This window comes from Onychomys torridus, chromosome 11 (assembly GCF_903995425.1).
Source record: "Onychomys torridus chromosome 11, mOncTor1.1, whole genome shotgun sequence".
NCBI lineage: Eukaryota > Metazoa > Chordata > Mammalia > Rodentia > Cricetidae > Onychomys > Onychomys torridus.
Window position 1 is genome coordinate 76,667,650 of NC_050453.1, and position 21,755 is coordinate 76,689,404.

At 39.9% G+C, this 21,755-nt stretch overlaps 1 protein-coding gene across 2 annotated transcripts in view; it reads right to left on the bottom strand.

Moving 5' to 3' along the window:
- Cntnap5 (contactin associated protein family member 5) overlaps positions 1–21,755 on the bottom strand; it is a 902,127-nt gene that overhangs the window by 417,140 nt on the left and 463,232 nt on the right. For both annotated transcript variants that reach the window (XM_036201821.1, XM_036201822.1), the window contains exon 8: positions 13,287–13,551. In XM_036201821.1, the coding sequence (XP_036057714.1) occupies positions 13,287–13,551 (265 nt within the window). The remainder of the gene's footprint in view (positions 1–13,286; positions 13,552–21,755) is intronic.

The following is a 21,755-nucleotide window of genomic DNA, read 5'->3' on the forward strand; positions in this document are numbered from 1 at the left end:
GAGGCAGAGCCAGGGGAATCTCTGTGAGTTCAAGGCCAACCTGGCCTACAGAGCGAGATCCAGCACAGGCACCAAAACTACAGTTGAGAAACCCTGTCTCAAAAAAACAAAAACAAACAAACAAACAAACAAAAAAGAGTGTAAGGCTAACCCATTTAGAAAGCATATATATTTGTGGCTTCATTATATTCCATTGTGTGGATATTCCATGGTGTGCTTACTTGTTCATTGATCCTTCATATTTGTGTTGCTTTCAGTGTGAATTAGTGTGAAATAATTATGCTATACATATTTGAGAACAGACATCATCATGATTCTTTGTTCTCTATTCTCTTACATTGGAGATGACGTTTCTGGGTTACATGGAATTCCACCTGACTCCCTTTGGAAAACCACAGCAAGATTTATTAAGTAGATTTACTAGTTTATACTTCCACTGGACCACTTGAACTTAAGATACTGATTTCATAGTTTGGATGTGTGTGTGTTCTGTGTGTGTGAGGGGAGAAACAGGCACATGTGTGTGCATGCATGTGGAGGACAGAGGTCAATCCTAAGTGTCTTCCTCAGCCACTCTCCACCTTGATTTTTAATTATCTTTTATTTTATATGCATGAACATTTTGCCTGCATGTGTGTTTGCACACTACATGCATGCTTGGTACCCACAGAAGAGGGCATCAGAGCCTCTGGAAATGGAAGTGCAGGTGGCTGTGAGCCACCATGACCGGTCTGAGCCTTGAAACTGGGTCTCTGCAGAAGTAGTTAGTAGCTAGAAGTCAGTAGCTCCAGCCCTTCCACCTTGAGTTCTGACATAAGGTATCTCAATGGCCTGAGGCTCACTAAGATGGCTGGCTGGCCATCAAGCTGTCCTGGACCTTACTTTGTAGATCAGGCTGGCCTCAAACTCACAGAGATCTGCCCGCCTTTGCCTCCTCAGTACTGGGAAGAAAGGCATGTGCCATCACCACCCAGGGTGCTCCACATGCTTTACTGGATGGAGCATTTCTCTAGTTATCATGATGCTGTGAAGAAGGAAAAGCATTCGTTTGTGCTTAGGTATGAATGTCTTGGCATATCAGGACCAGCTGTGGCTAGGCGAGGTTATCAGTCACACACAGAGGCAGAAAGAAACCAATCCCAGGCTGGATAGATCATGAGCCTTCCACTGTTAACCCTGATGAACCTGCAGCAGTTTTTTTTCCTACCCATTTCCCTCTACTTAAAACCCTGACATTTATCATTTCCAGGAAATTAGACATGTTTTTAAACCTTTCTAAACCTATTTCTTCCTCTGCAAAATATATACAATAGACTGGCATGACTTGGATGTTTAGGCTTCCTAGTCCTCAGAAAACTCAATTCAGCTGTCTTTCCAGAATGTTGTATCATCTACTCTTAGATACCAGTTCAAAGATATTTTCAATTTTTGTGAGAACCAAGAAGGGGATATAGATAGAAATAAATGAGTAAGACAATCTTGAAATGTTAATTGAGTGGTAAAAGAACGTATTGTAACTACTGGGACTATTATACTCTACTGCCTGAGCCATCCTTTTCTTCGACACCATTTGTCTATCCATCAAATGCTATCATCAAATGCTAATAACTCTTCCTTGTATATAGTAGACTGGATTATCACATTAATTAATGTGGCACTTTTTCCTCCACACTTTTGTATGCATGTGTGTTTGTGTATCTGTGCACATGTGTGAGGGTGTGCATACAAATATACATGTTCATGTGGAAGCCAGAAGTCAGTATCAGATACTTTATCATCCACTTTTCACCTTAATCTTTGAAACAGGTTCTCTCACTGAACATATATATATATATGTTGATGCTACAAGAAAGACTGTCAGTATTCTTTGGGGGTCCTTGCCTCTGCCGCTCTGCCCCTCTGCCTCTGACTCCTTGGTACTGTGGAATAGATGTGATGGTTCACCCGATATCTACACCTTGGTATTAGGGATCAAAGTCAGGACTTCAAGCTTGTAATACATGCTCTGTACCTGATGAGCCCTTCCTCCAATCCTTCTGATGCTTTTATTCTTATCACCACTGCTGGGATCCATGACTGTCACTCTCTTTGTCCTACTTGTTGCCTCCTCCTGGTATAGGCCACCCAGGTATTTAAAGAACAAGAAATTCTATTTGTTTATATATTTTTATTTTGTGTGGGGCTGGGGATCAAAGCTGGGACCTTATATATACCAGGAAAGTCCAATCTGGTACCACTAAGTAGTATCCCAGCCTTGGTTTTTAGAGAAGGTACTGCTGCCCAGGCCAGCCTCAAACTCATGATTTTCCTATGTCTGTCTCATAATGATGGGATTACAGACATATGCCATCATACCTAGCCAAGGAGGAAGCTTGTTATGACATCAGTGCACATGCCACTAAGGTGCATTATGGAGGCAGAGAATGAAACCTCTTACTTGTCTTACAACTTCTCATCATGTGGAGCATCTCTTCACAGTTCTGTCTACTAAACCTTGAACTCTGTGCTCGATCAGACAGCTTATAGTGGAGTGATGGCGCTTGGCTCTGTGTTTATTTACCCTCACTAATGGGATTTTCTTATCAACGTGATTAACTTTAATAAATCAAATATGCACAAGTAATCACAGCTGCTGAGAGTTCAATAGTATAACAATCTGCACAAGACCTATTCAAGACTGAGACCATCCACACTCCATCACTGAGCTGGGAGGGTCTTCTAGGCAGTTAACAATGGCATCAGATGGGGAGGAGACTACATTTTCAGTGGTATAGTCACTGGTAAGTTTCTCATGCTCCTGTAAATTACCTCTCATACATGTTCCTGTAAGCAATCCTTATTAAAGTTGTTGGTCCACATAAAAAGAAGACATGAGAGTATAGGAGGACCATTTGGAAGAAGAACTGTTCTGGTGGGAGTTGGAGGAACAAAATAGGACAGTGGGGAAGACATGATAAAAATACCTATATGCACGTATGAAAATGTTGTAATGGAGCCCTCATCACAGACTAACAAACAATTAAAGAAAATCATACAAACAGAGAAAGCAGACAACAGGTTTCTAATAAATACACTGGTCTTCAGCAATTCCTTATAAATGTCTGTAACGTTCACTGTCTGATCAATTCATTTGGGTCACGTTATTTACGGCCTTATGTTCTTAATTAACAATTTGTCTGTGTAAGCCTTCTGTCCCCAGTGCAATGAAAAGTAGCTAGGGGTCAGAGTGTGAGTCATGTTTCTGCGTCTCCCTGGGCATTGCCAGGGCCACGTCCTGCCCTCTCCAAATGCTCCTTGATTGATGGAACATTCAAGCAGCTGAAACTCCACTGCCAAATGTCAGCAGCAGGCTCTCTCACTGCATTGTCCATAAATGACAGGCTCAAGCTTTCTTAATTGTGTAAACCTGGCTCATAATTTAAGGCACCATGGACACTGAAGCCTTTGGTCAGTGTATGGGAAGGTAACCATCTGGTGTTGTCATCATCAGTATCTGACACAAAAACTGAGCTTAAATGTGACAGTCCTGGTTTTCTAGTACAGAACTGAATTCCAGTTTTAACTACTGCATGCTAAACTTACGTTTAAGCTTAAGATCATTCCCATCCCCCAAGATGCCCTTCATCCCTAACCAGTCCTGCTTCCTCTGTACTGGTCCTGTTCTGAGATTTGCTCTCCAGGTATCCTGAATTCTCATGGGCTCTTAAATGGCTGTTTTCATCCCAAGTCTCTTTTCTGATTGGAATATCCTCCTCCTCATTAATTGCCTGGTCATATTCTATTCATTATAGAGAGGAAATAGAAATTTCATCCAGCCTCCATCTAGACACCTGTGCAGAATACAGGCTTCAAGAGCTTAAATTAAAGAGAAACAAATTGAATTATACAAAGGAATTACCAAAGTGGAAACTCATAAACTGGAAGGGAAGTGATGACTTGTGTGACCACTAGATTATTCTGCTTTAATAACACTAATGATAATAATCTAATTCCCTGAGATCCATGCAGGAGTAAACATGGAGAAACAGAAGGGAACTAAGAAACTCAACTTTGTTATTTCCAATTCTCAAGCCTGAGAAAGCTACAGAAATGACAGAGACCACTAGGCTGGTATTTCCAGCTTGAGCTTGATGACTTGTATCCTAAGTAGCTTTAACTGTCAACTTGACACAGTCCGGAGTCATCTGAGAAGGGGTCTCAGTTGAAGGATTGCTGTGAACAGGTTGGCTTATATGAATGGTTGTGGGGAGTGTCTTGTTTGCTAATTGACACATATGGATCCAGGCTACTGTAGAAGGTTCTGTTCCCTGGACATATGTCCTTAGCATGATCCAGACAGTGAGCTGGTAAGCAGGATCCTTCCATAATTTCTCCTTCAGGTTCCTGTTTGAGTTCTTGAGTTGATTTCCATCAAAGACAGACTATATGATTTATAAGCTAAAATAAACACTTTCTGCTCCTACATTGCTTTTGGTTAAGAGTGTTTTCTCATGGCAACAGATTAGAAACTAGACAACTCCATAGTCCAGTAACCATTTTTCTCAATTTCTCATCATGTGGAGTGTCTCTTCACAGTTCTGTCTACTGAATCTTGAACTCTGTACTCGATCAGTTTGCTGTGACAGTTATGGCGCTTGGCTCTGTGTTTATTTGCCCTCACTAATGGGATTTTCTTATCAACATGATTTTAGCTAAAACACTCAGCCATTAATGATAATTTAATTGAAGCCAAGGATAAGGTTCCTAGACTCATCATGCTTACTTGATGTGCAGATGGAGGTGAGACACAATGGCTTACATGAAAGGGGGGCAGTATTAGGGGAACCACTGTTAATTGCAAGGCTGTAGAATCTAACCATCTGGCCACTAGTATTAACCAGGGGGAACACTTCCATCCTGTACCATGGCCAACTCTCATCTCTTAGCTTCAGTGGCTTGTAATTCATTGATGCTTCCACTGAGTACATCTCCTTAGGTTTGACAAACTCTACAGCATACAATTTCTCTAATACAAATGTTTGTTAAAATCCCTACTAGTTCTTTTCCCTCTTAAAATTCAACTCCATTCATTTATTGTGTGGTAACTGTGGATTAAAATATTGGATGTCATGAGCCAAAAGAGATTTCCCATCCTCTAAACTATTTATCTTAAGCATTTTCTCATAACACCATAATGCTAACTAACAAAAGATTACCAGAATCATATTTTAATACTTGTCTCCTAGTTCTCAATAGATGACCAAAAGGTATAGATATGTCTTCTCTGGTACACTCAACACCTCCATTACAAAACCATGTTATGAAACTTGCAAAGTTCCACTTTCTTATTCTATCTGTTACAGTAAAATGTTGGATTTGAGAAGCATGGAATCTTAGCTCTTAGAGGTTCTAGTATCTCTCAGTAACATTCTCAGTAGGGGCCAGACCTTCAACACAGCTCTCCAGAGTATAGTTAAGATTGAAAATTTAAAGAACCTACTTTAAATCACACTAGTCTATTGAGTGTGTGTGCCTGTGTGCGCAAGCCTATTTTGGCAGAGGACTTCTAGAACCTGGAGCATAGTCTGTGCTTAGTACAGAAGAGCTGAAGGAGCTGACAACATAACCTGCAGGCAGAAAATAAGACTGAGCTATGATCAGGGCTTTTGAGGATGGGACGCCTGTGCTTGGAGATGAAGGCTTTCGTATTTATTTTAGGGGATTTGGCACTGGCTACTCATCATCAGGTCATCTTGGCACATCTTCCAACAACTCTTGGTTTGCTGACCTTCTTAAAAATATCAAGGGATGGGGTTGACTTACTTTTCTCTTTGAGTTCCAGTATATAGGGTTAGTCAAAGTGGCCATGATTCTAGAATATTCTTTCCCTTTGGTGACAAAGGAGATGTCTACAGGACTGGGCTTCCTTGGCCCTGAAGCCAAACAGAGCCTTGCTCAACAGTGCCCTGGCCAAAAGGCTTGAGCTCTTGCTCTTGACTTTGACTCTGTCTTTAGTGGGGAGAGAAGAGCACTACAATAAAAAATTATTTTGAGGGCTGAGGTTTTGTACTTCCTTTTTGTCCTATTCTTGCTACCTTGAGTTTTTCCATAAGAAAAGTAAAAGTCCCGTGAAGTGCTCATGTCTTTGAAGGGAATCACAGCAGTGCTATTTTTTTCCTTTTCTATTATATAATGTTTTATATGACATTCAAAGCTGTTCACCCAAGTCTTGTTTATAAAATGAACCAAGAGCTTTCTCTTACTTTTATGAATCATCCTGTTCTCTTAGCACTCAGACTCAGACAATACCAGTTTCTATTCTAAGCATCTTTTTGAAAGCTTTAAAATATGGTATGGGTCTGTACATAGGGCCAAATAGGTACCATGCATGGATGAGGTCCTGATTTCAGGTCCCCAATGGTCTCATAAATCTAGATGAGGCAGCACTATCAGGATTCCCAGTACTCCAAAAACAAATTTGGAGGAGGGAATGAGAATATTTCTGGAAGCTCCTGGGCTAGCTAGCCTTGAGTACACAACAGAGAATAAGAAGATCCTGTCTTAAACAAGGTGAAAGTGAGGACTGAAACACAGTACAGTCCTCTGACTTCCACACATACACTGTGGTGCACACATGCCTGTAGTCCACACATGAACACACAAAGAACAGAATCACACCCACAAAAAATTAAAATGATATATTGTGAGCTTAGCATGGCAATTCATCCCTGTAACTACAGTACTTAGAATTAGGCAAGAAGATTTAGAATTCAAGGATAGCTGGGCTATATAGCAAGGTCCCATTTTGAAAACCAGGAAGGAAGGAAGGAAGGAAGGAAGGAAGGAAGGAAGGAAGGAAGGAAGGAGGGAGGGAGGGAGGGAGGGAGGGAGGGAGGAAAGAAAGAAAGAAAGAAAGAAAGAAAGAAAGAAAGAAAGAAAGAAGGAAAGAAAGAAGGAAAGAAAGAAAGAATATGGAAGGGAAGAGAGAAAGGAGGGAAGAAATAGGAACAGGAGGAAAGGGGGAAAAGGGGAGAGAAGGAGAAGATAGAAGAAAGAAGGGGTAGAGAAGTGGAGGCTAGAGGAGAGAAGGAGAGAGGAGGAAAGAGAAGAAAGAAGAAAAAGAAAAGGCAGTGCTACATGTTCCTAAGAGAACAAACATGTGCTGAGACTTCAGGACCACACGCCTTGTGTCTCCCCAGGGCATGGCAGTCTGTGGGGAGCAGAAGAAGACAATGTGTCAGGAACACAACAAGGAAGAAGCCCAAGTGTCTTTTTCTCACAGGAGCTTTGCCTAAATAGACTTTCCAGTCCTGAGTGGACTCAGCCAGGCTCCTGCTGGATTGTAATGCTATGAGTGTGTTCTCTTAGCCTATGTTGTTTCTGAGTCTCAGAATGTGGACAGAGGTACAAAGACCTGAAATGGAAAGAGCTCTATGGTAGGGGTCAATGGAAGAGGGTTTCCCCTCATAGATGATAATCCTACTGCAGAATCATTGGAAATAAAAAGTATCTAAGTTGGCATATTGATAGATTAGTGGGGAAAGTACCTGCTATTGACACATGAGGACTTGAATATAGAGTACCAACACATGTAAAATCTGAGCTTAGAACCCCAGGCCTATAACACCAGCACTGGGGATGGAGACAGGTGGGTCCTTGGCATTTGCTGGCTAGCCAATCTTGCCAACCCAGTGAGTGCTATTGTAAATCGCTCTTGTCTCAAAAAACTATGGTGGTTAGCAATAGAAGAAGATACTTAATGTCCACCCATGACATCAACATGCATATACCATATACATGGTGTCTGACATAACACATGTCATGAGCAAAATTCTCATTGACTCTATATTGATATATTAATCTACATATGATACTGATAGCAAACTCAGTTAATATAGACTACATGCCTATAAGAAAAGAAAGGAAACTTTCCTGCCATTTTGTGTGGATTTCACCTAATTACAGAATGAGCTCACTGAATAAAACATCTGGGAAAGAAAGACACAACTTTAGATCCTATAAATAGCATGTTTCTTATTATTCAATCACAGTTTGTCCATAAAGTTTTTACATAAATCAAGGGCTTCTTTATACATGTTATTTAAGTGACTGACAGTTAAAACAATAAAGGTTGGTAATTCAAGTCTAAATATGCCCTTGTTCTGTTTGACTTCACTGTCTTCTTTGTCAAGGACAAGTGCATGAGATGAATTGTCAACTTGATAGGATCTAGGATCATTTCAAAGGCAAGCTTCCAGACACATCTGTGAGAGACATCTTGGTTAGATTAGCCTTTTGTATGCCTGTGGGGTTACCTTGATTAGGTGGGAAGATCCTCCCACTGTGGGTGGCATCATTCCTTAGGTTGGGATCTCAAACCATATAAAAGAGCAAGTGAGCTAACTACAAGCAAGCACTCAACTCTATGCTCCCTGACAGTGGACACAATGCAACCATCACCATCAATCAAGCCCTCACTGCCATTACCTTCTCCACCATGAGAGACTGCAACCTGAAACTGAGGCGAAACAAGCATTCCTCCCTATGCTTCTTACCTTGCAGTATTTTTTCACAGGGGCATAAAGGTAACTGACCCAGAGAGAGCACAGTCTGATCCCTAAAACTCCTGTAGCTCTTTCTATGATTTCTTGGAGAAGAAACAAATAGGCCAAACCTGTCCAGTATTTTCAGGGAAATTATCAAAAATGACATATTGCAATCTATGAATTGAAATGTCTTGGTGAATGCCATTTTGGTTCCTTGAGCTCACCATCTAATTCATAAATATTTCTTCAAGATGTGCAAATATTAAAATTACCCTATCATAAAGTTTGATGAGATTTGTTCATTATGGTCTATCCCAACAGGGCCTGCACAATACTCACTAGATCTAACATCAACTCCTTGACAGAGAAATGGGGTCCTATATCTCTCTTAATACTCACACGTCTGGCTCTTTCACAAAAAGAGACAAAGGAAAAAATACAAGGCAGGCATTATACTCTTTCTCAAATTCCATCCCCGAAAACAATAGAATTCAGATTCTTCCTACGTGGGGATTGTATTTACTTGACAAGCCTTTCTCTCTTTCAGGGCAAAGGACCCCAAGTATCTTGTAACTGTAGTGCCTTTGTAGGATAAAATATAAGTAGAAAGGTAGCAGATAGCTCTGTGCTGTCTTTCCCACAAGAATCAATTTCCCTCTGAGACAGAGATACAAGAAACCCTGACCTAGTCACAGGTAGCTCTGGATACCCTGAGCTATTAATAAGTAGTGTCACATTCTGCTTTACAAGGCACATCATGTGTCAAGGGGAGACTTATTGGCTCTTAAAGCTTTCTGAAATGAAGGCTCATTAGATAAGACATCTGAGCATCATGAGGACCTAATGTGAAACCTCCTGTACATCAAAAGCATCTGTAACCCCAGCACTATGGAAGGTAGAGTCAGGAGAATCCTGGGTCTTCGTGGCAGGCAGCTTAATTCCAGGTTTAGTGAGAAATCCTATCTTAAAGAATAAAGCAGAGTGACAAAGCAGGTGTCCTGTATCCCTCTCTGACCTCTGTATATGTGCAAAGGCACATGTAACCCCTGAACATACAGGCATACACACATATATATACACACAAATATGTGTACACATACACACACACAAAGTTTACTGACGTAATTGCTATATTATATATATATATATATATATATATATATATATATATATTTACTCTCTCATGAAGCCAGTAAGCTCTCAAAAGGAGCTCTCATTTTCAAAATAAATTTGTTTAGAACTTTAAGGCAAGAAAAATCTATAATGCTCACTTTGGCTTTTTAGTCCTCTCATTCTTTCCAGGTAGAAAGATATGAGAACAAATAATTTCCTAGTCCTTCTGAAAGACACATTAAGAGATTCAAATTTTGTAAAGTGTAGGAAAATACTCTTGAGAAAAGAATTATAGGCTAGTCTCTAACACAAGCTTCACCTGTTAAGTTACACATTTAACTTCCTTCCACTTGGTCCAGCACTGGGGACATATGTATGAAATGATACAATTCCTTTTTCCTCTTTGCAGCTGGGTAACCCAGAAACTCTTATCAGCCTCTCTCTCAGCCCAAAGTGTGTGTAAATGGACTAATAATATGTGCTTAATAGTAGAAGCATTCCTGGGTTCTTTAGAGGACCCACAACCAAGGCCTATATCATAGTGAGACTGCATTTGTGAACCAAGGCCTACAAATCTCTGTGCTCAAACATCTTACCAATTAGTGAGAGACAGCTCAGTGCCATCTCACTTTTTTATTCTCCAAATAAGGAGGATCATGGTTTAAATTTTATAACTGTAAACATGAAAAATATTATCATTCAAAGTGAATAACTCACCTCTATTAGCAGGAATCTAATAAATATTAGAAAGCTCCTCTGAATGCAGATTCACCCACAGCTTTTACAATCCTATGAGATAAGGCCCTTCACTCAGTATGGAGAGAATGGGTATTTATTAATCAGTTTCTCAAGTCTACGCTAAGTGTTTCAGGTACACTTTTCTCATTAATGGCTATCATCGTCTTAGAAAGTCATTTTTATGGTTGTGCATGTGTGTGTTTGTGTGAGGGAAGGGTTCACATGCGTATGTGACCACACACATGAAAATCAGAAAACAGTCTTAGGTGTTACCTTAACAAACACAATTTACCTCCTTTGAGACAAGATCTCTCACTAGCTTACTGATTAAGCTAAATTAGCCAGCTAGTGCCAGGATTCCCAAACATCCCAGGATGGGTTAACAGTGTACGCCACCATGGCCAGCTATTTATGGAGTATTGGGGTCAATGGCAGGTCCCTCTACATCAAATGCAAACACTCTTCTGACTGAGCCATCTTTGAGGCCTTGAAAGTGGAATTGGTCCATGTAAGCATGAACTGGACTTATTTCTTGGCATATGATGAATGGGATATGGCAGATATGATAGGTTACCATGTCCAAGATCAGGTTACAAAAGACTATGGCTTTTATTTGGGGAGTTGTCATTGTTATTATCGACTGACAACTTGACAGGCTCTAGAACCAACTCAGGGCACGTCTGTGAGAGAGTTTCTACACTGTGTTAATTGAGGTAGGAAGACTGACCCTCAGTGTGGATGGCGCCATTCCACTGGCTGGAGACCTGGACTGACTAAAAAGAAGAGCCAGGCATTCATAGCTCTCTGTTTCTGGACTGCAGATTCAATGTGCCCAGTCAGGTGCCTCACCCTCCTGCCACCAAGACTGTGCACTCAAGCTATAAGCTGAAATAAATTCTTCTGTCTTGAAGTTGCAGTGAGAGACCCTGTTTCAATGACCTCGTGTATATACTGCCCCATCATACATACACACTTGAGGCTTTCCCATGGCCTGACCAGACTGACTATTATATTATAATCTTTAATATTTAACTTGATTTTATCTAGTCTATTAGAGTAATGAAGTTCATGGACCAATGGGAAAAGACTGCCATCTTAACAGAAAATAATACATTATAGTGAAATTTGTGGTGGATGATGGTCCACAGCACTACAATGGAAGATTTGACTTGGATTATTCATGTTCAGATTTCCCACAGGGTCTGTTGCCTGATCCAGATGCCTCTGCCCCCACCTTGTCACATGGTCCAACCTCATTCAGTACTTGCCATCTAAGAAAACATATTACTTGATGCTACTTGATGACCAGGAGATATCTATAAGTCAATGGAGAATGGGGAAAAAGTTATATTCTTCCATGTTTAAGAAATTCAGCTTAGTGGTTAGAGAGGCAGCTTTTTTACTTCAGCGTGCATGTTTCCACACAAGTGAAATATACACAACATGCAACACACACACACACACACACACATACTTCAAAAAAAATAAGAAAAATTCAGATGGAAGATCTGGAGTACTGACAAACAGAATTGACTGCAGCTCTATACCATTGAGATTGAGAATCCACACAACAATAAGAAGATGGCCCAGTCTATAAAGTGATTGTTATACACAAGTGTGCTGGTGAGTATTTGTAACTCCAGCTCCTAGGAGTCAGAGACAGGGAGATTTCTGGATCTCACCAAACATTCAGCCTGGTATACTTGGCAAGTTACAGGCCAGTGAAAATCTCAGTTTCAAAAACGTAAGTAAGGAAAGAAAGAGAGAAAGAGAGAGGGGGGGGAGGGAGGGAGGGAGGGAGGGAGGAAGGAAGGGAGGAAGAAAGGAAGGAAGGAAGGAAGGAAGGAAGGAAGGAAGGAAGGAAGGAAGGAAAGAAGGAAGGAAGGAAGAAAGGTAGATGACATAAATAAATAAAGGCTGAGAGACAATACTCAACACTGATTTTTACTGTCTACTACATATACACACATGCACTCATATCTGCACACAGAAGCATGCTTGAGGGCACATACACAGAGGCCAACAGAAGTGTGCATACATACATATAACAGAGAGAGAGAGAGAGAGAGAGAGAGAGAGAGAGAGAGAGACTGTGTTTCCCAGACCTCAGCCAATTTATGAACATTTAGAAAAGTTTCATCATATCCTGAGGCCACACATAATAGTATATACTTAATAACTTTAAAATGTATTTAAGAAATACAATTGTTAAAGCTCACTAATTAATATGAAGTAGAACATAGGGACTATAAAGAAAAATCCCCAAGATCTTATAGAAATAGAACATGGAAGCCAGACATATTCTAAACAAATTCTCAGCTCTATCATTTTGAAACATGTGGTTCTAGAGACATTTTTGTAACCCACCATTTGCTAATTTATAAAGTTTGAAAAACAGCCTTTTCCTAGAGTGACCTTGGTAAAGATGATACTCAGTATGAGAGATCTCTATACACAGGACTAAGCAGACCACTCTACAGATGGTATAGAGGGTGCTAAATACTCCTGGATAGGAAATCTCACATCCACTTTCATGATGATCCTACAGAAAAACAATTGAGAGATTTGTGGAAGTACACGTGGTTAATTCAAATGGTTTGTGTTTGTCTAATTAGTGCATGAGAGCAAGAGCAACCTCCTTCATATTTATAGTCAACTTGCTACCACTAGGCCACCCCTCATCCCAAAGCATGAATTGGTGTGTTTTAGGCAGAAACTCAACCTTGGTTGACTTAGGTTGAAGAGAAACATTATAAACAAAAGAAAAGAAAAGTGAGGAGGAGAGGGGGAAGGTGAAGCAGAGGGAAAGGGAGGGTAGGAGAGAAGGGGGAAAAGAGGAAGAAAGTAAGACAGATAATGAAGGGAGAGGAGGGTGGGGGAGGATTAAATGGAAGTATGCAATGACTGTACCTGTAAGGATTTCAGTTCCATGTCCTGCCTCTTTCTTAATCAGGAGCCTCAGAGTCCCACCCTCCAGCATGAGCATCAGGGTCCCTGAGCCTTCAGAGAGCTCTGTGGACAGGAGCAGACCATCCCTGTTCCATGTTCGAAACTGGAAACTCACTGACAATCCATCAATCTGGGGGGTGCCGGGCAGCAGCAAATAACTGCTTCTGGAGTTGACAAATGTGATGGGGACTATTTGTGGTTCTGAGCAGGAAAAAGTGACATTGCCCTGAAAAACAATAAAAAAAGCAAACATATAAAAGCCATTTTTTATTCCACAATCTGACAGTGGGTATAAACAACCACACAGTGCTGACCTTAATTTCAGGATCTTTCCACATTCAGCTTCATGATCTTAAAGGGAAAAATATGTTATCTTTGTTCAGACTCACAAGACTGCTTCCTGTTCATGTCCTAAGATCCCAGTGCTATCTATCTGTAAAGGCAGTCTGAGATTCCAGGGAGAGGGAGGAGAAAGAATCAACAACTTCTAGAGAATCAAAAAATATAAAAAATAATTACATTAAGACCCCCCAAAAAGCTATATGGTGAGCCAAATATGTGATAAACTCTGGAACAGCATTGAAAGCAATACACATTAAAAAAAAAAAAAACTGTTACAAAGAGGAATGTGATAAAAGGGAAATTAATCTTGGCTCCCAAGGAAGAATGGCATGAAAAGAGAGATGAGAAGGTTTTCTAAGCAAATGATGCTTTCATGAAAGTGAGATGGGCAAGGAGAGGGAGAAATGTGTTGTGACTGTCATTGTCTGCAAAGAATACATTGTAAAACCTTGGGGAAATTAGCCAAATGAAATAACTGTGGAACAGCAGAGATATGGAAGGATCTAGAAAGGTAGTAAATGCCAAAGACAGAAGACAGGAACAGACACCAACACTAAAGTGGCATTGGCTACATTTCAAACTTAGTAAGGAGATTTGCAATTACCTGGGGTAGGAACTGCAGGAGAGGGCTGAACCTGGGAAATACTAAGAGTATATTAGTTGGGGATGTGGTGCACTTTGCCGAGGGCTTGCCTAGCATACACAAAACCCCTAATAAATCTCAAGCAGCACATAAGCTAGGCATGGTGTTATACACCTGCAATCTCTGTTCTCAGGAGGTAGAGGCAGGAGGTTCAGAAGTTCAGCTTCACCTTGGGCTACTTACTGAGTTTGGGGCCAGCCTGGGCTACATGAGACAACAACAAAAAGAACTAGTTTTCACTCAAATAGAGAAAGCAGCAAGCACATTACTATTTGCAAGGACCCTTGGGTATCCAAACCAACAAAACAAGTTTCAAACTAAGAAGTTATTATGAACTGAAGAATGAATTTATGTGTCTGTAGAGGAGCGGAGAAGAAGAGGCTGGACTACTGTTGGAGCAGTGGAAAAGGGTTCTTTTGTGAAAACCATTTTGTGTTTGGGTAACAGACTCTACATCCAAACATGTCATACCTCCTTTAGACTGAAAACTAATCCCCCCAGAAATGAGTGTCCCTCTGCTAATGCCATCCCAAAGTGCCACACATCACATCCCCTGCAGAGGTGTCCTTCCAAAGCCATTGAACAGCAGCTCTTGCATGATAGGGCTCAATTTCTTTGTACCTTCTACCCAAGCCAATAGCATTTGTGGAAACCAGGGAGGGCTCCTCAGGGGAGCATGTTATCTGGAGCAGCTGCCTGAAATCAATTTCCTGTCAGGGTCCAAGTATCAGCAGGAGATACTTAGTACAGATCAGGAAGCCAGAAGTCTAACTCACAGTAGCACTTTCCAGGAAAGACATGCCCAGGCCTTGAATTCAGTGGGTAAGGCACTTGCTATGCAGGAATACCAAATTGAGTTCAGGTCCTCAGAATCCAAACGAAAACCCATGTGTACAGGGTGCACTTGTAATCCCAGAACAAGCAGATGGATACAGGTGTACAGTGTGTCCCTGCAATCCCAGAACAAGCAGGTGGATACAAGTGTGTGGTGTGCACCTCTAATCCCAGAACAAGCAGGTGGACACAGGTTGTGTGGTATGCACCTGTAATCCCAGAACAAGCAGGTAATCAGTTCAACCACATGGATTATACAAGCAGACCTTCTCCTTTCACTAATTGTCCCCAATTCCCCACTTCCATCCTCATCACCATATCTCACCCCCAGCTTGGCCAGAGACCCCTTCTGAATCAAAGGCCAAACTATCCCCCAGAAGTCCAGCCCTCAGCTTGGACAGAGACTCCCTACTAGATCATAGGACATGTTAACATCCAGAAATTTAGACCACAAAGACAAGAAGTCCAAATGAAAAACAGAAACCCAGGAATAAAACAGCTATCCAACAGAGACAAACACAGAAATCAGCACCCACACCTATAATCATCCCAAAATCAGATGCCCAAATGCCAGTTAAAGAACACAATCAACAACAGCTTGGACAATATGGTCCCACCAGTGCATAGGTATCCTATGACACCAAGACCTGGATATTTCAAAGCAGCTGAAAAACAAGACAACAACCTTAAAACTAGCTTTATAAAGATGATGGAGGTCCTTAAAATGGAAATGATCCTTTAAGGAAACTCAGGAAAGCCAGACATGGTAGCACATACCTTTAGTCCTAGCATTCCTGAGGCAGAAGCAGTTGAATCTATGTGAATTTGAGGTCTTCCTAGTTTACAAAGAGTTCCAAGACTGCTAGGGCTCTGTTACACAGAGAAACTTTGTCTTGAAAAAATAAAGAAAAAAAGAAAAAAAAAAAAAACAGGTGAAGGAAACTGTTCAAGACCTAAAGATGAAAATAGAAGCAATAAAGAAAACGCATACTTAGGGAATCCTAGAAAAGAAAAATCAAGGGCGGAAAATCAAGGTAAGCAAACAGCAACTACAGATACCAGCATCACCAACAGAATGCAAGAGATGTAAGAGAAAATTTTTAAAAAATTATGTCTTGAAGATACATTAGAAGAAATATATTCATTGGTCAAAGAAAATGTTAAATCTAAAAAATTCCTAACACAAATATCCAAGAAATCTTGGGCACTGTAAAAAGACAAAAACTTATAAATCATAGGAATATTAAAAAATTCCAGCTCAAAAATCCAGAAAATATATTTAACAAATCATAAAAGAAAATTTTTCTAACCTAAAGCATATCCTGCCTGTAAAGGTTCAAGAACACCAAACAGGTTGTACCAGGAAAGAAAATTAATGTGCCATATAATAATCAAAACACTAAGCATAAAGAACAAAGGAAAGATATTAAAGGCTGCAAGGGAAAACTGTTAAGTAACATATAAAGGCAGAACTTATTAAAATTTTACCCAACTTCTCAAGAGAAACTCTGAATACCAGAAAGGCCTAGACAGATGACTTTCAGGACCACAAATGGAAGGCTATACTACTATACCAAGAAAAATAATTAAATCCCCATAGATGAAGAAAACAAGATATTTCATGACAAAGTCAAAATTAAATAATATCTACCCATCAATCTAGTCCTACAAAAGGTACTAGAAGAAAAATTCCAGCCTAAGGAGGTTAACTACACATATGAAAAAAAAAAATAGATAATGTCACACCAACAAATCCAAAAGAAGGAACACACATACACACCACCAGCAGCAGCAACAAAATAAAAGGAACTCACAATCATTGGTCATTAATATCTTTCAATATCAATCTATTCAATTTGCCCAAATAAAAGACAAAAGTTAAGAGAATGGATATGAAAACTGGATCCATCATGTTGCTGTATACAAGAAACATACCTCAACATTAAAGATAGACATTACCTCAGAGTAAAGGGTTAGGAAAATATTTTACAAGCAAATGGACCCAAGAAACAAGGTGGTACAGCTATTCTAATATCTAACAAAATAGACTTCAAACCAAAATTAATCAAAGGAGATGGAAATGGATATTTCATACTCATCAAAGGAAAATTCATCAAGATGATGTCTTAATTCTGAACATCTATGCCCCAAACTCAAGGTCACCCACATTTGTAAAAGAAACATTACTAAAGCTGAAATCACAAATCAAACCTCACACATTAACATTGGGAGGCTCCAGCACCCCACTCTTACCAATGGACAGGACATCCAGACAAAAACTAAACAGAAATAATGGAGCTAGCAGACATTGTGAATCAAATGGACCTTTCAGACATCTACAGAATATTTCACCCAAACACAAAAGAATATACATTCTCCTCAGCACCTTAGGGAATATTCTCCAAAATTGACCATATACTTGTGTACAAACTTCTATTTATTATCTCAATAAATAAAAGAAAATTGAAATGACCCCTTGTATCCTTCCAGACCACCAATTAAAGCTAGAATCCAACAACAACAACAGAAACAACAGTAAGCCTACAAACTCAAGGAAACTGATCTACCAAAAAAATAAAATATAATAAAAAATAAAAAAATGAGGTAAAATCTAAACAGAGACTTCTCAAAAGGGTAATCTCAAATGGCTGAGAAATACTTAAAGAAATGTTCAACATTCTTAGCCATTAGGGAAATGCAAATCAAAATGACTTTGACATTCCACCTTACAATTATATTATTTTAAAGTGTGCTACGTTTTGTTTATATTGCAATTAACTCTGTGAAGCTGTGTTACTTTGTCTAAAACACCTGATGGTCTGATAAAGAACTGAACGGCTAATAGTAAGGTGGGAGTAAGAATAGGCAGGGTTGTCAAGCAGAGAGAATATAAAGAAGAAGAAATATGGGGAAAAAGGAAAGAAGTAGCCAGAGAAGGAGGAGGATATCAGGGGCCAGCCACCCAGCTACACAGCAAGCCATGGAGTAAAAGTAAGAGTAAAATTTACAGAAATAAAAAAAAAGGAAAAACCCAGAAGCAAAAGGCAGATGAGATAATCTAAAGGTAAGAAAAGCTAGCAAGAAATAAGCCAAGCTAAGGCAAGGCATTTATAATTATGAATAAGCCTCCATGTGTAATTTATTTGGGAGCTGTGTGGTAGCCCCCCACCCCCCCAAAAAAAAAATAAAAGAGTAAAGATCAAAAGCAAACATCAACAATTGTCAGAATGGCTAAAATCAAAGACACAAGTGACAGACAGGTCATGATAGAGAGGATATGGAGTAATGGGTATATTTCTCCAGTGTTGTGGGGAGTGCACATTGGCATGCAGTGCCCACAGTCAAAAGTGCTGTCTTTACAGGTGGTTTTGAGCTGCCTGATATAGGTACAAGGAACTGAACTATGCAAAAAAAAAAAAAAAAAAAAAAAATAGCACTCTTTTTTTTCAGAGCTGTGACCCTGAGATGTGATCTATACCTATAAAGAACAGAACCTCCATATTCCAATTGCTATCTTGAATTCAGAGGCAACCTTACTGTGGGCACATAAAGTGGTATGGTTGCTCATTAACTATGGGATGGGACCTCCTCCCTAGGACACCTATAAGACACCCATTTCATCTGGGGGAGAACAGTCTCTTCTAAATCCCACAATGTCCTATACCTGGGGTTAATAATTCTCTTGCCCTGAAGAAGAACCCATATCTGTACCTTTCTTTCAAACCTCCCTCTTTTCAACCTCCCAAAACTAACACCAATCTTATCAGCTTTCCAGATAAGTCCAGTCTGCAACCTTGGTGCTATGGACAGCTATAATTGAGGTCCAACACAAAAATGTGAATTTACTGAAAACATGGAAGCTTTTTTTATAACTTAATAGAGTAGTACTTGAAGCAGGAACTCTATACATGAAACTGTCTTGTTATAGTGTCAAAGACTCAGAAAGCCTACATGAATCAAGGATGTGCAAATTAAGTATTATTTCTGGTTCCATATGACATGTTCAGAGGTAATGAAAACAATAATATGTCCAGCATTTATTGTTTTCTCCCAGGGTCTGTGGAAGAGTCAAACAACCAGCTGAAGATTCTAAACTGAGGGATATCAAATTAATCTAAGCACACTGAGTTCTTTAGTCCATTCACTTTGTTCTTCTATGTCTGTTCTATCTACAGTTTCGCTTCTGTTCTCATACTTAGCTCTTCTCAGTCCCTTCTGTTGTTCTCTTATCTCTGCCTAGTTCCACCTTTGTCCTCATCTTTGTTCTAAATCCATTCCCCTGAAGTGAGGGAACCAGTATATACAGGAGCAGTAATTCTTTGGCAAAACAATGTGAGGCTTGAAGTTTTCAGGGTTGAAGAGAGAGGTGATAAGGATCCACACATAAAGCAATAATTGTCAGCTTCCAATTACAACACAAAAGGGGAATGACTAAAGGGAAGTTCTCTGGCAGGGTCAACTAAAGGCTAAGATCAATTAGGGAATCTAGGAATAGCACCTGACTAAGGAGGAATTAAAACTTAATTTGCACAAGAAAGAATTTTGGCACCTATTGCCTGCCTGGCCTTGAAGGCAAATCTCCTTGGGTCAGTAGGAAATAACTACCTTAACTCAGTAACTAGCAAGTGGCTAAAACTTCACTTAGGAATATGAATTGTAAATCTCTTAAATTAGAGTCTTATGTAAATAACCCAGGATGAAGGTAAAGAGTTGAGGATTTAACAGTTAGTGGTTCTTTTTTCTATCTGTGGGTGAGAGAAGCTAATGTTGATCTATGTGCAGTTTTGTCCTTGGAAAAAGGTATCTTTGCTGAAATACTTTTGTCCAGAGAATGGTCCTGGGCAGATTTATGTTAATGAAAAATAAACACAGCTGGGGAAAGTTATCCAATTACCCCAAATGTATAAGGAGAGTTGTGTCCATAAAACTGAGATGCAATCAGGAGATTATATGTACATAAAACATGGAAATGCATGGTAAATGGAGAGAATCATAGCTGTTATTGTACAAGAAGTTTACAACAAGAGACAGCCAATTCATTCAAAAGGCAGTAATTCCATAACACTTTGCATGATCATTTCCTATAGCAGAACACTTAGTTCTGAAAGGTTGACCTTCTGAATACTAGTTGTCACTGCTGTATATTCCCATGGTGTTGCTACCAGCAGCTCTCAATACAGGGGGTACTGGCATTTGAATCAGACAGCAGAATGAAGGTGTCTCTTCCCAGTGTGGCTGAATACTGTCTAATCCATTTAGTGTAACACGATGGCACAAAGCATAGGAAAGATGCATTCATAACTCCCTTCTACCTAGTTTCCTGCTTGATCTGGGGTATCTCTTCTTCTCTTTTGTAGCTGTCAGCTGGGACTTATCCCACCAGCCCAGCTTGCCAGTTTCTCCAACTTTCAAACTTCAGACTTGGGTACATCACATATTTTCTTTATTCATTTGCTTATATCCTATTGGGGGGGTATCTAGATTAAAAAATACCAGATCATGATACTCCCCAGACACCATAATCCAGTGGTCAAACTCATTATAAATTGTAGCATGAATCTTAAATGGTCTTATTAATGAGATCAAACCTGGAGCCAGGTATTCAGGTAAATGCTGGAAGATCAGAGAAACAGAACAAACTACAGACACCTCACCTTGTCAATTCCTCAGCTGATCCTGTTTCCTCAGACTGAAAGCCTCTGAGTCCTTATCCAAATGGATCTCAGCTGAATTGTGCTGCTCAAAACCTAGCTTAACCAGCCTAGTTCCTGGTTTTCACTCCTTAAATACTTTTCTGCTTTCTGCCATTACTTCCTGGGATTAAAGGTGTGAGTCACCATGCCTGGCTGTTTCCAGTATGGCCTTGAACTCACAGAGATCCAGATGTATTTCTGCCTCTGGAATGTTAGGATTAAAGGCGTGTGTGCCACAATTTTCTGGCCTCTATATCTAGTGGCTATTCTCTTCTCTGACCCCAGATAAGTTTATTAGAGTGCACAATATTTTGGGGAACACAAAACCACCATAATAAACAACTTCAACATCAGTCTGTCTTATATGTATATGACTGTCCTGGTGGGAAGGTAGGAAAGAAAGAGAAATTTATATTCCTCTCTTTGGTTACTGAACTATTTAAACAATGGAGTCCAAGAAACTGAAACTCCTTGAGGAATTGCAGGATGGGAGAAAGAAAAGGCTGAAGGTTAATTTCAGCCAGAGTGGGAACTTGTCTCTCTGAAAGAGATTTTTTACAGTTGTGACAACTTTTCTGACCACCTTGCAGGAGATACTGCAGCTTAGACACTAAAGATGGGAAGATGTGCTTAGCTATGAATGATGCTTGCCTGTTTTTAAATCTAAACCTCTTATTAAGATCCCACAGATGGATTTGAGGGACATACTAGACCACTTTACTCCTCATGCTAACATGGTCACATGGAATACATCTCCATTCTCTGCTTTTAACTAATACTTGTATGTTAAATTGGCCTCTTGAAGAAAGGTACCTGAGCCAACCTTGTCATTGCATAGGCTCTGATTCTAGCATGTCTACACTTGTGTGTGTGTGTGTGTGTGTGTGTGTGTGTGTGTCTGTGTGTGTGTGTGTGTGT